At 39.8% G+C, this 17,662-nt stretch overlaps 1 protein-coding gene across 1 annotated transcript in view; it reads right to left on the bottom strand.

Annotated features, from left to right (window-relative positions):
• clcn2c (chloride channel 2c) overlaps nt 1-17,662 on the bottom strand; it is a 170,781-nt gene that overhangs the window by 10,489 nt on the left and 142,630 nt on the right. The window contains exons 23-24 of the mRNA XM_013912200.1: nt 4,822-4,860; nt 2,593-2,697 (exon numbers count right to left, since the gene is read on the bottom strand). Coding sequence (XP_013767654.1) covers nt 2,593-2,697; nt 4,822-4,860 — 144 coding nt within the window. The remainder of the gene's footprint in view (nt 1-2,592; nt 2,698-4,821; nt 4,861-17,662) is intronic.

Below are 17,662 nucleotides of genomic sequence, written 5' to 3'. Positions count from 1 at the left end.
CTTTTTTCAGCAATTTCTTAATCAAACTATGAACACAGAGCAGGCTTCATAAGTTCCCTTCTTTCAAAAAAATGTTGAAATTCTGAATATTCTCACGCTTTGAGACCTGTAAACTGATACCTCAAATGAACTGACAGCGGACCAAATCCCAGGCAGTTGGAGACTTGAGGTCTATATTGTCATGTAAATATTCCAAGGAACAGTCCATTACAAAATGGCCTGCAGACAAACAACAGCAACAGTAAACAGCTTGGGATAAATGGAAGCCGGAGAGTGAATAACTTCACATATACACATACACACACACTTTCACGTCTGTGTACAGCATCAGCAGTGGCAGTGTTTAATATGCTGAAGGAGATTGTGCGTGGTATTGGCTTTTGGCAGTGAGCAGTGGAGGGAGGAGAGAGATAGATTGGTGCAGGATCCCTCTCTTAAATGTTTAAAGACTACTCACACAGAACCCAAAGGGTGTGTGTGTGTATGAGAAAGAGTGGGAGAGACAGAACGAGAGAGGCAACATTATGTATAGAGGACTTTAGGCACGGCCACAGCTGGTTTGTGTGTGGATGCTTTGTAAGAAGAGAGAATTTCCACACTGAAATGTGGGTTTGCTGGGTGTGCTGATGCTAGAGTAGGTTTTTTGTGTGTGTTCGTTCCTGTCTAGCTATATTTGTGAGGACCGAAATCTGCATTCTACTATACCTGTGAGAACCAACAGGCACTTGTGAGGACGCACACACCGGTCCTCACAAATTTGAAGACCTTTTTGAGGCTCAAATGTGGTTTTAGTGTCAGGGTTACAATTAAGTTATGGTTAGGTTTAGGGTAAGGCATTCATTTTTAATGGTTAGGGTAAGGGTCTAGGGAAACCATTATGTCAATGAAGGTCCTCACTAAGATAGCTGAACGGGCTTGTGTGTGTGTGTGTGTGTGTGTGTGTGTGTGTGTGTGTGTGTGTGTGTTTGTGTGTTGCAGTATGTAAACGAAATCAATTCAAGTTCTTTACGCTGAGTCACTCGGTGGGGAAGAACTTTGGCGTGAGGAAGTAGAACCAAAATTGTAATAAAGTGCTTTTGTGTGTATCAGGAGAATGAAACTGGCCTCACATTGACTCCATATTTCATGAATCAGTACATAACTACGGAGCCCCTCTGATGACATGGTCCAAAAAATAAATAAATTGCAGCCACAAAATACTACTTCGTGGGCACGAAATGGGTATAACGTGGCCACGAAATACTTATTTGTGGCCACGAAACACTTGACCGATAACCGTGATCCTTCCCAGGCCCTTGCAGTTGATTCACAATAAAATCTATCCCGGCGTCCAGATCGTACTTGCGTTTATAAAACAACTGGGCTCTCAATATCCTGTTTAAATGTTTCTCTGTAATAATGGTTCCTTGCATTGCCAGGCTTTTCTAAATGCATTTGTAGCTCATTCCCAACCGTAAAATAAAACTCAATCATACTGTCTCTGCACATGGTGTATAGGTTTAGCCTACTCTTATGCCTATGGTTCTACGCAACTGTCCAGGAATTGTATCAATATGATGTGCGCACGTCATCTATTTCGTTGCCACAAATGTGTAATTCGTTGCCACGTTATACCTATTTCGTGCCCTCGAAATAGTATTTCGTGGCCACAAATAAGTATTTTGTGCGCACGTTATATTATTTCGAGGGCACGAAGTAGTATTTTGTGGCCACAATTTATTTATTTTTTGGACCATGTCATCAGAGGGGCTCCGTACATAACAGACATCAGGTCAGATTTGATGGTTTTCTGAAGTTATGGTCATTTTATAAAAAAATGTTTTGTAAATTGTCTATATTACATTTACTTTTACAAAAGCACTGAAATAAAGTCTGTTTCATAAAAATATTATGATGATAATGTGTCAGGTGTGAAAATGTAGCTGTCATTTTTAATCGGTTGTTTTGAATTTGATGCAATTTTTTACATATTATATATCATGATCATGAAACTTCCTCAACTGAAACTTATTTTTGCATTACAGATTCTGAATTTTTTTAATATGCAATAGAGGCATTATCTATATGCCATATGTGACAACTTGTGAAGCTAATTTTCCAGATCATAACTGAACACTGGATTGTATAAAGGCACCTTGTTTCAGTTTGTTCAGTCAAAAATGGACTGTCCTGCGATCTGACCAACAAAAATGTGAATTGTGATCTAATTCAATGTTTCATATGCAAGACACAAACACAATACAACATACAGGCAAAGCTAATTTCTTAATTTCTTTTGGGAACATTGGATGCGCCATGCTTTAGGGACAAGAGCTTCCTGTTAGCACACAGTTAAAAAGAAGCATCCATTTCTTTGTCTGAGGGTCATGTCTATAAAGAAGGCTGCATTAATGCTAGACAAAAGATCCGCCTGTGAAGTTTTACAATTCTCGTCTTATGTTAATCAGTCTTGAATGCTTTACTTTTGGAAGGCTTAAATACAAACTAACTGCCATTTACACGCAACTTTAAAAAACGGGAAAAACAGTTTCCTAGTAGCAGGGATATTAGTTCCACACAGAGGCTGAACACAATTATATCTACAAATCAGACCTTATGCAGTGACGTGCGCTCCACCAGCTGGAACGGGGCAGGGTCGATCTTGCAGTTGTTGAAGTTGACCTGCTCATCAAGCTGCCTCTCTTCCCACTCTGCGATCTGAAAGTCACATAGAGGATCAGTGAAAGTTTGCAGCAATATATGATTTTCACCAGCCTGTACACTACTGATCAGTTAATGAACTTTAGTGAACTTTATTATGTTAAGTTCAGATGACACAGGCTTGTTTTTAATTAACAATTAACTTTGACTTTCTATATGTGAGTGACAGGCTAAAGTGTACAGTGTAATGTCTTTATATGCATTGTCAGTCACTAATCAGAAGGCAAAGTGTAAAATAATCCTTCCTGATAAATCACATTCCTCTAACAGACAATCGATGGACCAGGCACCACAATGAATGACTTTATAAATCATAACGAGGCCTACAACACCAGATGAAGGGAAAGGTGAGAGGCGAAAAAGGAAGGGAGACGTACAGAAGAAGCAGTGACATGGCAGATGTAGGAGAGGTGAACGATAAGTTGGGGAGGGTCTGGAGAGGCAAAGTGTGAGGAATGTGTGGCTGACAGAGAGGAAATGAGAGGTGCTGTTGATGGATGAATTATGAATGATGTCATATCCAAAAATATAAGACTCCAGGGTAATAGGCCCATCTGGGGATATTGAGAAAAGCTAGAAAGCCAAGACTGTCAGGCTGTGATGTCACCAAAGTGGAGGCTGAAGTTGCAGTCAGAAAAACATAGATTTCTAAGACCAACAAAACTAAATGCACTTGACAGCTCAACAGATTCAGTGCTGTCTGTGTAGTTATAGCCGAAGTTATACCACAGCATCTTCATTAAAAACATACTGTAGTTTACTGAGTCTAAAATCTCGCGTGTGCTCGCATCACTAAAGGTTATTCCTCCCCTGAAAATAGTAAAAAAAACAAACAAACAAAAGATTATGCTAAACAGTACAATGTCCAAGTGTGGCAGAAAACTGAACCGCTTTCAAACTGAAAACAACATAGCATGGTGAGATTAACTAGCTAATCTCAAGGTGGGTTGAAATTGTCTGATGGTTTACGTTACATTCTTCAACTTGTCTGATTGGCTAGCTTGTAAGAGCCACGCTCCTAAAAGTTAACCTGCCCATAGGTGTTGTGCAAGTGCAAGCTGCTTTGAAACCCACCTTCAGCCCAGCTTCTCTTTTGCATGTCATTTCTGAATTGATAAATGTTAAATCTGTTTATTTAAACATTTATCAATGTTAAATCTTGCTCTGGTGTGTTATTGGTCTTGCTGCTCGTCAGGTTTTTATGTATCCACACGGAAGGGTGGTGAGGTCGCAGAACATATGCAGGCCTCCAAATATAACTTACTGCAAATAAAAGTAACAGAGACGGCACTAGTTCTGACTTTGATACATTTTGGTGACTCATTCGACAGTACTTAAGAGCTAAATTAACTGGGATTTGGACGGAGTTGGAATAAAATGCCTTTCCTTTACTTCACTTAGAATGAATTCTATCATCATTATTAAATACTATTTAATGCTAATTTTGATAATACTTACTTTTTTTTTCACAGATGACTTTTAGGTTTATTCTGAAAGAGCTTTTAAACCATCCTGTGACCACCAGCATCTTTAAAGAGGACCTAATATATTCATTTCTAACCTTATTATTTTATTCTCTGATGCTATTGCTCTGCATGAATCACTTTCAAAGCTTCTCTCCCTTTAAGCCAACTTTCTCCTGATTGGCTACACTTTGCATCTAAGAATATATCTGAGGAGATAACAGGAATAGCCCCTCTCAATGACATCATAAAGACCCAAGAGTTTGAAACAACATTTAGAGCAGTATGAAGGCTGAGCTTTGGGCCCACAGGGACTACTTGTACATATACTGACCTCTTTTCTAAAAACTTTGGCCATGGTAAATGTGAATACCCATTATTAGAATGGTATATATCAGGCAGGAAATGAGGAAAAGAATAACAGGCTACCTTTAAAATTCAGGGAGCCTATGCAGGCAAGATGAGATAACCTGATGACATCACTATGACATAACCAGGGACTATTTTCCCATCTTGACAAACCTCCTCCTGTGTTTTCACTGGCTGTGTAGTACCCCTAATGAAGTGAAAAATTTTGCAGTGCCTCCATTTTTTAATTCGCCAAAACAACACGCTGATCTCTTCCGCTCTCATTGCTCGGACTGGTTGTGCATCTTACCTCTCTAATGGTCATGTCATCTTCCACATCTCCATCATCCTGTAGATGAGAAGCAACAGAACAACAGTCAGTACAGAAAATAAAGCTAACCAGTGTACTTTGTACAGTCTGTATGCTACAAATACACAGGCAAACAAAAGTAAACGAATGGGTGACAAACAATGGACCTCGGTGGGTTATTACCTACATAAATATTCACTTGTACTTTTTAAGTGCGCCCCCTTCACTACATCTGTGCACAGAAGGCTAAATGACACATAATCGCCCATGCATCACATCATAAGTGTTGTACTGCGCCGCTGTCTCGAGACAGATGGACAGAAATGGGATGAATGACTAAAGGAGCGACTACAGTATATTTAATGAGTGCGGGGGATGTGATGTATGAGATGTCAGAGCAGATGATCATTATAATGATGGATTGGCGGCATGCTCAGAACTCACAGCTCTTAACTGACAGGCGGACGCAGCAGGCACGGTTTGACGAGCGGAAGTCAAACTAGCAACCCTGTGCTTTGCAGAGATAAACCAAAAACACTACATAGGTCTGGCTGAGAGGAAACTTACAGCTGAGTGGAAGGGTGCACTACCACGGGGTGTGTAAGCATGTGTGTGTTTAGTTGTGTGCTTGAGTGCAGGTATTTACATTGACAGGACTGGACGCAGCGCAACATGTGTGTGTGAGAGAGAAAGAGAGACATAAAGAAAGGCAGGGGGATGTGACCCGAGGGCTGATGGAAGCCCTGAGCTCATTTATCCTCATCACCATAGTGGCCGACCTGTCGGTAACCCTAGCAACTGTTGCCGTGGGGTAGAAAGAGGTGCCCTACTGTAGCATTATGCAAGCAGAGGCCAGACGTGCCTGGAGTTTATGAGACAAAACAAACACGTAGACGCAACTACAGCACTTCAGCTCCTCTGTCTCACTGATCATTCTGCTTGTCACACAACACAAGGGCGCTCTGAATGTCACCAAGACACACCGTTGTTCCAGGGGTCAAATGTAAAACACAGGAAGTTGGGGAGGTTTCTGCAGAGGGGGGTGGGTCTCTGCATAGGAAATAGGGGCTTTTAGATAGATTAGCTGCTCTACTAAGACCAAATCTCTGCAATTTTGCAGAAGTGTGTGTGTGTGTGTGTGTGTGTGTGTGTGTGTGTGTGAGAGAATGAAGTGGGAGGGTAAAGTTTTCGAGTCTCTGTGACACTGACAGTCAATTCAGAGAAACTGCGTGGGCATATTCAGATGAGAATTGAATGAGCATGTGAGTGCACAGAGACATATTGAGAGGCACTGAGCTCCAGAGTGCTGACAATGGGCTGATGAAACCATTATCGCCTGTTGTGCTGCAGGTTTGATCAAACAAAAAGTCAAAGGGTCTTTTGCCCTTTCACTTGCTCCTCCTACAGCAGTCATCTTTACTTTGAGTCAGTGGAACCATCCACAGGGCAGTGAAGAAATTTAAGTACATTTACTTTATTATCCAAAAGTTACAAAACAATACTTTGCCCCCAATGTCACAAATATTTATGAGTCACAACAGCAATAACATGCTGATACTGACACTGCTAAAATCATGCTTCTGTCTTTCATGGCTTTAGAGTAAAACTATTCACCTCTGAGCATTTGACCATGACCTCCTAGGACCCGAACTCTTCCACAGCATGCATTTTTAATTTCTCTTTGATATTTGGGCATATTGGGGCCCGATGAATATAAAAACAAAGAATTACCAGATTATTATTTTTTTTTTACCTTATTTTTGTTTTTAAGAAAAATAAGAGCCACATATGAGGATATTCGTTTTAAATTTTGATAGAACAGGAGCAGTATAATGTCCTCATAAGTGGATATCAGGCCCTTGTAGAGCAAAATTGAGTATTTTGGTCTAAATAACCCAAAATGTGATGTCCACATATGTGGACGCCAGGTCCTAGGAGGTTAAAGAATTCATTCACTTTCTGTGTGTCTGGAACACCACGACCATGTGCTGCCTGGCTGTTGAGTTTTCTTGGACTTAACCACCAGCTCATCAGAGCAGAATCATGCAGAACACAAAGGACCAAATAACTACACATAACAAATATTGGGGACATCTATTTATGTTTTGTAGGCCTGAAAGGAAAAATATCAGCTGATAATGACAGAAATATTGGTATTGTTCATAAAAATCCTGTATCCCTTGGATTCCATTTAACATTATATCCAGAAAACCTGTAACCAAGAAGAAGCTTTGTACAGGTGACGTCTACTCACCCATTTAAAATTTCATATTGAGGCTCAAGGTAGTGCTGGTGCATTGCGTATACTTTTTGTAAGTTTTCACTGCATAAGGTTTGATATTAAAGTAAATTACAGCCCTTACTGTTGAAAACAATCATCCAGTGCTTGCATTAGCAATGTCGATCAATTCCCTAGTTTTATCTAGATATTTTATTGTTTGACTTCAAGAAAAACAAAACGGCCAAAAATACAAAACTCGAGGTGGTAAAAATGGTGACTAATGCCATCTTTTTTATACAGTCTGAGGCTCAGATCTCATGAGATGTGGTCAAGTCATTGCAATGTTCATTTTTGTTGTTTATACTTTTGCGGGCTCCAAATCAAATTTCAGCTTGTTGCTTTCAGGTAAGATTAAAATGTTACCTGAAAGCACTGTAGTGGGTCTCTGGTCTTTGGACTGGGGTTTTAAATAGGGCCCTGCTGCTCTCTGTCCTCTGAATGGCTGTTACAACTGGTGCAGTGATTATAAAAGGTGCCATAAAGTTTTATGGGCTGTGTTTATACTCAGTATAGTGTTGTATGCTCTTTCTCCAACTACACAGCACTGAATGGCACGATAGGGAAACATTGCAAATATAGTTGCTTGAAAGACTTTAACATAGTTTCAAAGTAACATCATTAATGGTTTCATTCAACTACAGTGGAACAATAACGAAACTGTGGAGTGACACATTGTTACGACTGCTGGTTAAAGTTGTGAAAAAGGGGACGAGTAAATCTTTTTAATATTGTGACTAAAACCAGCACAAAGTTCTCCACACTGAACCTCTGATATCAAACATCAAATCAGTTCACCCTCAAAACAAATTACAGCCAGCATGTCACACTCATTTTCTCTAGATAAGTTCACCCTCTCTGCAGTGTTGTCTGAAATTATTCAGGAAATGAAAACTTCATCCTGTCCCCAGAATATTCTTCCTATCAGATACCTGAAGGACAATTTTAATGGAGTCAGTGTCTTTGTAATACAAAGAACTTGCTGCTATTGAACCCATTCTGAAAGGACTAACACTTGACCCTGATGACTTTAATAATTTCTGCCCCGTTTCAAATTTTTACAAAAGAATGTGCCCCGTACTGTAATCTGTGTCTGTTTTAGACAGACAACCATTTCAGGCAGACAGAGATCATTACAAAAGTGAGAATGTTCATTCCACCCAGAACAAAAATTTCAAGACAGATTTGTTCAGCACTATCAGCCGAACTCATCACTGGTCTTAGTCCTTTAGACTTAACCTTGTGTTTAATGAAGTTAATCATTCTGTCTTCTTGGACTCTCTTTGGGACCAGGCCCGAGTTCAGCTTCTAATAAAAGGTTTTCTCTGATGTCTGTATACATATAATTCCTGTTACACACTGGTTGCCACTCTTTTAGTAGCCAATAATCCTCTTCTTTCATGTCATTTCAGTCAGATTAGATTGGACCAGCGATTCATAAATCAAAAGATTTGTTTTCAAGTCCTTACTAGCTTCTTGTAACAACTAGTTGGTACGAGACTGTTTAAAACTAGCGTCTTTATGTGAACTAAATCTACATTGCTTTTACATTTTTTTTTAAATTGTTTTAGTAATAAGTGTAGTTGTTTATGGCTTTTTTTGGTGCGTAGGCACACAAGTCACATCAAACATGTGGAGCTGCCTGCTGTGAGTTAAGGAGTAGGTGAAAGTAGTTTTGATTTCAGGATTTGCTAATTTTTGTATGCTTTTCTATAGTTATTGTTACGGACTTGCTGTCTACCGCTCTGCTCTTGTATTTACTGTTTAATTAATATTCTATTTCAGCCCAGTTCATTTTTCTTTTGAAAGTTATTGTTTTCTATGAATAAATGCAAAGCTAGGACTACTGTACATTTAAAAGCTATTAACAAATTACAGAATTAAATTAAAAAACTGGGATGACTTTCACTTGTTTAGAAATACATAAATAGGGAGATATATTGCAAGAAGTAGCATTTATACATTATAAAATACATGAGAACTATCCAATTAGAGCAGGGCGATATGACCACAAATATTTATCACGATATACATTTGAAAATTTGCGATAACGATATAACTGACGATATAATTGACACTAGACAAAATACTTTACAACTCCACAACTTTATTAGTGCAAAAAACCCCCAAAAACCATCAATGTATTTTCACTAAAACAAGCAGCTGTTTTTTTATGTCCATTAAAGTTATATAAAAATTCAAGAGTGCAAATGCAAATTCCTTGCTGACAGTTTAACCAAAAATTTCCAGTGGAAATTGGCCGACATATCCTCAGCATAACCATGTATAATACCCACAAAACTTAAAAACAGGTTATACACACACAATACGGTAATATTATGTTGAAGCACAGTACGTATCACTCCGTGAAGCTCCTGACTACAGTAGCCGTAATGCTCCAACAATCCATCAAGCGGTGCGGCTTCGTAGCTTAGCAAAATCGTACTAAAACATTTGACAGATTTCTGCGCGCCGTGTACCACATAAAAACGTTTCGAGGTCGGTAAACACAACCAGAATTCATACATAAGGCACACGGGATTATAAGGGGCACTGTCGACAGAAAAATCAAAGGATTGATTTTAAGTGTGCCGTATTTTCCAAACAACACGGTAATAACGATGGCCCGCTAGCATGCTCTACCAAAAATAGTGCTTTGTTGTGTATGTGACGGACGAAAGCTAAACCAGTTCCACATCATTGAAGTTGCAGCATTTTTACAAACCAATTCTGGTTCATGCGTTTCATTCAACGATCCGCTTTCGTCCCTCTCATTCTCCGTCGCCATACTTTTTCCGCCATGTGCGTATGAAAACAAAGGCACTGCACATGTGCGTTTTACTCATATTCTATCGCGATATTTCATTTTCTTATCATTGCCGAACACCATATCATACCGTTCACGGTATTACAGTGAACGGTATGATATGGCCCAGCCCTATATCCAATGATGCTATCCTAATGTCAAGAAAAAAGAGAACATATAGCCATTGTTACTGGTATTTCTGGAAGGGTATGTCTGTGTTTTTGTTAAGGCAGTTCGTGAATTACCTTATCTACAAAAATTTGAAAGATAATTTCAAAATCAAGTGTCATTTCAGATGATCGCCTTGTTCTGTGTAAATATCAATCTGGTAGAAAGTACTAAATGGGAAGCATCAATTTAGAGTTCTGAACAATAAGAAGAACATAACTGCATCATCTTTTATAATGAAACATCCCCAAGTTTTGTGCAGCTGGATGCCAGTAACACTGTGATGGGCACTTGGAGGCTCAAGATGTCACAGCATCTTAGATCATTATCTCCCAGCATCACTGATAGATGTGAAATTTTCGAGTTATTTGTCATAATAATGTTGGATAAACATGTCAAACAACTAGTGAAATCCTGATTTTTTTCCCCCGCCCGCGAGCTTGATAAAACTGCTGACATCAAACGATTCCTCCAATCAGTCGCAGGTTTCTTTGCATCCATTTATATATTGCAAGTGCAGACAGTTTGCTGTTTGGTTTTGTCTTCTGTCACCATCATCATTTTCTCTAATTGTTTTCAAAGGTAGCAGCTGGTGTTATGTGCACGTATTAGAACAGAAAAGTAGGTTCTGACTAGTTTCCTCATTTTTGGCTGTCCCCGGCTGCCTCGTTTCCACTCATTCTCCCAGACTGAAGCAGTGGAGTGTGAACAGTCAAATAGCTAGTCAGAATTCAGTTTAGGATAGAGGACTCATTACACGCATGCACACACAGAACAGTGTTAGGGCAACAGGGAGTGAAGACACAAGCATTTTGAAACAACTTGTCTTTCCTGTCCTGATTGATGTACATTTATGCGCACTGCCATGTAGGTAAATGTCAAGAAAGAAAGCAGCACACATGTTGGTTGAGAAACTTGGGTAAGAAAGCAGAAAGAAATAAAGACAGAAAAGTGACGGGTCAAAAAATTATCCCACTGGCATCATAAATAAAGCATGGTAGCATTACGAAGGCACAAGAGTTGGGGTGGGAATGATGAGAAAAACAGCGAGAGGAGACAGAGAGACTAGGCGGCATCATTTCTCTGAAACAGACTACTGATGTCATTTACCCTGCATCAATATTTCACCGCCTAGATAGAAGGAGGAGGGGAGCGGGTGGTGAGGGGAGGTGCGGACAGATAACAGAGATACAACAATGGGAGGAGGGCTTTTGGAGAAGTCACAGAGCTGGACAAAGAGTGTGAAATGGAGGTGCGAAGATAAAACTGTAGCCAGAAACGACAAGTGGAAGAAGTGTGAAAGAGAGGAGCTGTTGCAAGGGGAGAAGTAATAAGCTGATCTCTCTTCTGCCATGGGGGCGTAATGCAGAAGTAATAGGAGAGGGAACAACAATTGGCTAAATTTGTTTGTCCACATTCCTGCTCGGCCCCGCAGAGCCTCGGCAGACTGAGAGCAGCGCTGCGATCAGCAAAGCCCTCTGCCATGTGCATGTATACACTGTTGAATGTTAATAACTCCTGATGACAGGGAAAACAAGCCTGCGGGCCTAGTTAAATGCTCACACTTGTGTGTGTGCAACAGGGGTTCATAACTAATTGGTTCACTGCAAGACAATAATGACCAACATGCTTCTAGGCTCACTTAACACATCCAAAACTTCACTGCACTAATAATGCACCATCTGTCTCTCCACTGACCATGCAGTATGCTCCTCATGGGTGCACTCAACAAATCATTGGACTTTATTAAGTTACATCAGGCAGTGGCAGATGAGGACCATTGGAAGCTTGACTGGTCTTCACGAGAAATTAAACACTTAAAAGTATAGGCAGGACATACATTTTTTACATAATATGGGACCACTAAAAACATTCCTGCACTAATTCGTCCCCCGAGGGTATAATAATACCCAACTTGGTTTTATATATTGTGCAATAGATCTGGCTTGCCAGATGGCCAAACAGTTTCACATAAGCCACAGATTTTTATGTATTTTCAGAAACTGAAGTGTTATTGCTGAAACTAAGGGGACTTGTGTGGCTTCAGATGTGGGTCGGGTTTTTCTTTACAAAGACCACAAATGATATGTCGCGTATGCTTCACTGCAAAACCAATAAATGACCACTGAATAACAGAGGTGGGCAGATTCATCCAAATATCGCTACAATCAAAACCAACGCTTGTATTGGTATTGGATTGATACTGACATGATGAGTTCCATCCTCTAAATTCAGTATGCAGCCTACTGAACTGTGTTAAATGTATTTTTTTGGGGGGGGGAATGAAAAACATACCTCAAACATAGAGTATGAAAAACTTCTGAACCTTTTTGTGTTGACTGTCACGTCTATTTGATTTTTTAGCCTATAAAACGCTTTAACAGCTCAAGTTGACCCATAGTGCTTTAGAGACAGGCACATTTACATTCCATTTCTCCAAAAAAACCTAGTTTATTGCATTAACTAATTATTGTGGCAAGTAAAAGTCACTGTGGTTTGTGTTTACAATCTGCTAATTGATAAACATCGATCTCATAAATCATGAAACACCCTTCAACCATGTTATGAATGAACAAGTAAATAAACAAGTAAATAACTATGCTAGGGAGTGTTAAGGAAATCTGTTTACATTTTTGTGTCAAACAATGTGACAAATATGGCTAGTGGTTTTGGTTTGCCACAGTATTTTTTAGCATATTCTCGCATTAATTGGATTATATTTTCACACAAATGAATCAATGTCTGTTTCTATGGTATGTAGCTGTTCAGTTATGTGCCACTTGATTAGATATCAAAGAAATTATAACCTAACTATCTGCTGTTGTATGTCCTTGGTGTTTGTTGAAAGATGCCTAAAAATCTTTGGAATTTTTTTTTTAAAATAAAAATCATGCTGTGACAAATCAATAAAGAGATTTAAATTTCCTTACAATTAGAATAAGTGTGTAGCAGTGATGACTATTGGAAGGTTTTCCTGTTTTGTGGTACTTAATGCAGCATCCCATTGGAACGATCGATAGGATTTTTTAAACATTCAGAGAGCAGTCATGATGCGCTGCTGCGTAACTGATGCCTCAAAGACAAACGGCGCATACAATGAGCAACACTTCTTCTGTAAATGTGCGAAACAGGCCACATTTCACTTTGATTAATCTGTTCCATTACTACACTTGAAGAAATTATTTTGGTAATTCACCTCAAACTAAAGCTCCTCCTGTGCGTTACAGTCTCTGTGGTCTTTTGCCACTATGCAGCTCCACACAAATATTGTCATGGTGTCATGGTGAGAAATACACGCCTTGGGGTTCAAATTTTTTGCCATCAAATGAAAAAAAGAAAAAGAAAAAAAAAACACTCCCAGCATGCCTCCTCTGTTACTAATTTCACACTTTTTGTTAAGTTCCTCAAGGCAAGTCTGACTTCTGCTGTGTTACTGCACAGCATGGATGTGTTAAGGAACCAAAATGTTGCATTTCGGGACAGCATTTGTGGTACTTCATAGCCAAGAGAAATAATTTCATAACAGAGCTGTATTTAAAAAAGTTTTTTGAAAGATTTTTAGAAAGTTAAAAACCAAAAATAATTAACACTGGATATTGTGCTAAAAAGCCCTTCGAGAGCCAGTGGATGAACTTGATGGGGAAAGTGAATAATTTAAAAGCACAATGCTGCCAGTGGGTTTCCTTACTTATCAACAAAACTGTTCACAGTGTAATTCATCAGCTGTACACCACGGCTATGCACATGGCCCCTGAAGCGATAGATGAAAAATGATGTGACACTGTTCTGTGCTTTTCAGTGATTGAAAATGTGTACACACTTCAATAATTGTCACTGACATGTGAAACTAATGTGGCCCTTTTAGTGCCTCAAGTCTAAATCATTAACAGTGCTAATAGAGTCATACGGACACAATAATAATGACTGAGAATCAGAAGCACAGGACGCTCTTACTCCTAAACCATCACATACGGTTGTTTGGTCAGGACTTTTACTTTTGAGTTTCCTTTAGGGTCATTTGTCTACTGCACTTCAGTAGAACCCCCTTAATATCTGAAATGCCAAATACTCTCTGCTGACATGGTCTCTGTCTCATGATCAAACACCACTGTAACCGAGCATGAAGGGATGTTTGCCTTATGTTCCCCTCTTGTCAACCCAAAACCAAAGCCTAAACCCCCTCAAAACATACAATTTTTGTCTTAATCCAGCTGGCCAGTCTCTAAAGACCAGTTTTTGAAAATGTGCTTAAAAAGGTTTCATTTTGGTTCAGAAGTGAAAAGTAACACTTCATTTTAATTTCACCTGTTTGGTTATCCACTGAACTCATTTCTGTTGAGTTTTAAAAGTTACTGAGGCCTGAGGAGTTAGAGTTGCTTAAAAAGAAAAAAAAAGAAAAATACATTTTTGATCACATCACGGGGCGACCGTAGCTCAGGGGGTTGGGAAGCGCATCTGTAACCGGAAGGTCGCCGGTTCGATCCCCGGGCTCTCTGTCCTGGTCGTTGTGTCCTTGGGCAAGACACTTTAGCCTACTGGTGTTGGCCAGAGGGGCTGATGGCGCGATATGGCAGCCTCGCTTCTGTCAGTCTGCTCCAGGGCAGCTGTGGCTACAACCGTAGCTGCCTCCACCAGTGTGTGAATGCGAGAGTGAATGAATATTGGCATTGTAAAGCGCTTTGGGTGCCTTGAAAAGCGCTATATAAATCCAATCCATTATTATTATCCCTTTCAAACATCATTTGGTCCACGAACACCGACTAATATTGTCGGAAGGCATTTTTTCCCGTAAAATCTAAAATATAGAAAACATGTTTCAAGGTAAGGGCAAATGGTTTTCTGTCTCCGTGTTAGCCCTGTGTGTTTCAGAAGATGAATGGACAGCTGTTAATGCCACTCACATATTTCTCTACATGTAAGAGAAGATTCTCATTGGGCTGTGTTTGACTCTGTGCGGCACAGTTAGCTTATTTTGTACGAGTCTGTTCCCACATGCCGCCACGCCTTTCAAACAAAAAGAAATATCTTTCTTGCAGAAAATCTGTGATTTGACTGTTTGCTTGGCATACTGCAATGACCGTACTGTCAGCTCCTGTAAAATTCCACCCGTCACTTCACTGACCGCTTTGCTTTCTGCAGTGTGTGTCAAACAGATAAGGGGCTACAGCTCAGCACACCCGAGCTACAGTAAATACTCAACCTAATTTTTTTTTATTGGTCATTCGGCTCAGCTGTTATTAATTAAAAAACAAACAAACAAACATTTCGGTGCTCCACTAAAGTCTTACAGATCCCAGACAAACTAATATCTCCAGGACTCAAAATTTGCAAGCCAAGTATGAGTGAAAATAAAGTGGTCTTCTCTTTTCTATTTTCTTTTTTCAGTGCGCTTGGTATGCTTGATTACGTTGTGATGATAACACAACAATTTGAAGTTTCGAATCAAAAGATTGAAAAATTATATATACTGCTTTTGAATATTAGTCTGAACCAGACATTTAACCAAAAATGTTTCAAAGGAATGTGGACAACATGCTCACCGCAAAGAAACTCTTTAGGCTGGGTGGTGGCTCCTAGTGAATGAAGCGACATGTGATGAGTGAAAAACAATGTGACAGTTTGATGTGACAAAGGCTAGACTATGAATAAATCATTGATGGTAATTAATGAACAAATGTGAACTTATTCTATCAGAATACATGATTAATTGACCTTAACAGTGTTTGATTTTCAGAAATTGGTGTCGTCTGCTGATGTCTGATCATTTGTCATGCAATGCTGACTGATCCTACGTCGCCAAATCCTTTTTCTCAATTTATAATCAGACACTTGCTCCATTGATTGACATGCTGTAGTAATTGGATCTCCGGTACTTCCCAATACTTCTCATGCATCATCATCATCATTTCACGTGAGCTTCTCTAAGAACGCTGCCATTCTAAAACGTGCCTGATGCTAATGAAGAGATATGATGCTCCTATTCTGATATTTAATGCTGCATGCACAGGTGAGTCTGCCACAGCACGACTTTTCCCTCCCCCCCACTGAACACTTAAGACGTGGGCCGCCAGAGCTTTTAAAGTCGGCTGCAAAAGATAACACCAGATTTTAGGTCACACCAGAAACAGGGCAGAGCCTGCTCTGGGAGGCGATCACTGATTGGACGCCTTGGGTGACACGGCTGATGATGGACAGCACAGCATGCATGATTGAACAGTATTGTCCTTGAAGAATACTTGACCACAGCTTCACTACATCTTAATAAAATAAGACAGTAGCTGGACCATGTCAAAGTGGAGAAGACTTTAGATCCACAATGACAAATAAATTTTGCAACATGAATCACATTAAACAGGTTTTATTAAACTGGACCAAACATGCTTGTTTCCAATTTCTGGACTCGGGTCAGAATAATTCTTTTGATCTCATATTGGGGCCTGGTGGAGCACCTCAATTCATCCACTATCTGAAACAAGCCACTTTAAATTCCTTGCCTCTTCTTTTCAGCAAACATCTTCTGCTAAAGAAGGTGGGTGGAGCTTCCGAGCCCCTTCACTTATATCAGACAAAGTAGAAAAGAGAGAGGGCCAGGTTGGGGAAAGTCTAGACTTCCATGCAACCCAAACCCAGATAAGCAGCAAATAATGAGCGGATGGATTAAAACTTTTAATATTTTTTTCAAATTTTTATTTCAGGCAGAAATTGTGGTGTAGGCTGTTCTTTTGCCATTGAATTTCCATTTTAATACAATTAAAAGGCTTCATCTGATGCACAGGATCTGAGGATTTGCATTAGTTTTTGATAAAATTCTAAATAAACTCAAATGAAATATTCGAGTAATTTATGAGTATTTTTGGGCACAGTTAAATTACCCTTACTATTAACTAGTGCATGCTTGGTGGTGTCGTGCATACCACATCATGCTTTTTATCCAAAAACTAAAAAAGGCAGTTTGGTTCACAATGGCACACAGGTCCCAATGATGCATCGCTGGCATTAGCACTCAGCAGTAGTGGATTTCAGTGGTCAAGTACTCTGCATAACCTTAACTGACCATCGGACCAGTGGAAACTGGTTAAGCTGAATGGATGGCAGCCTTTGCCAATAATATCACTGACTAGAGGCAGTGAGAGGTCAGATGGAGTTACAGGCTGGACAAGAAAGACGATGTTCTGCACTTTTTTAGCACGATGGCATGCATCATCACATCCATCGGCATGTAGGATTAGCCCTGGGATGGAATGGTAGGGTGACAATCAGTTGATTGACTGATGAACCTGTTGACAGGCAGTTCCAGGCCCAGATCGGTGGCTCTTACCACGACGGATATCCGGACCCGTTTGGAAGACCTCCTGATGTCAGGAGACATTAGGCTCTCCATGTTGTTGTTTTTCTTCCGGGGCGACCAGAGACAAGCACACAATGTTAACAACAACCTCAATGTCAATCTGACTTGGCAAAAAGTGCCACTTAAGGCACGGCAAAACTTCCCTGCAATACTGAGAAAAAATACATAAATTGAAGGGTTATTTCTATGAAACAAGCCATTAATGGGGTGATGCGGGAGTGAAGAGCTTTTCTTTAAAGTT

This window comes from Pundamilia nyererei, unplaced genomic scaffold, assembly GCF_000239375.1.
Source record: "Pundamilia nyererei isolate P.nyererei 1_Seehausen unplaced genomic scaffold, PunNye1.0 scaffold00083, whole genome shotgun sequence".
In the NCBI taxonomy this organism is placed as follows: Eukaryota; Metazoa; Chordata; class Actinopteri; order Cichliformes; family Cichlidae; genus Pundamilia; species Pundamilia nyererei.
This window is presented reverse-complemented; position numbering and strand designations above follow the sequence as displayed.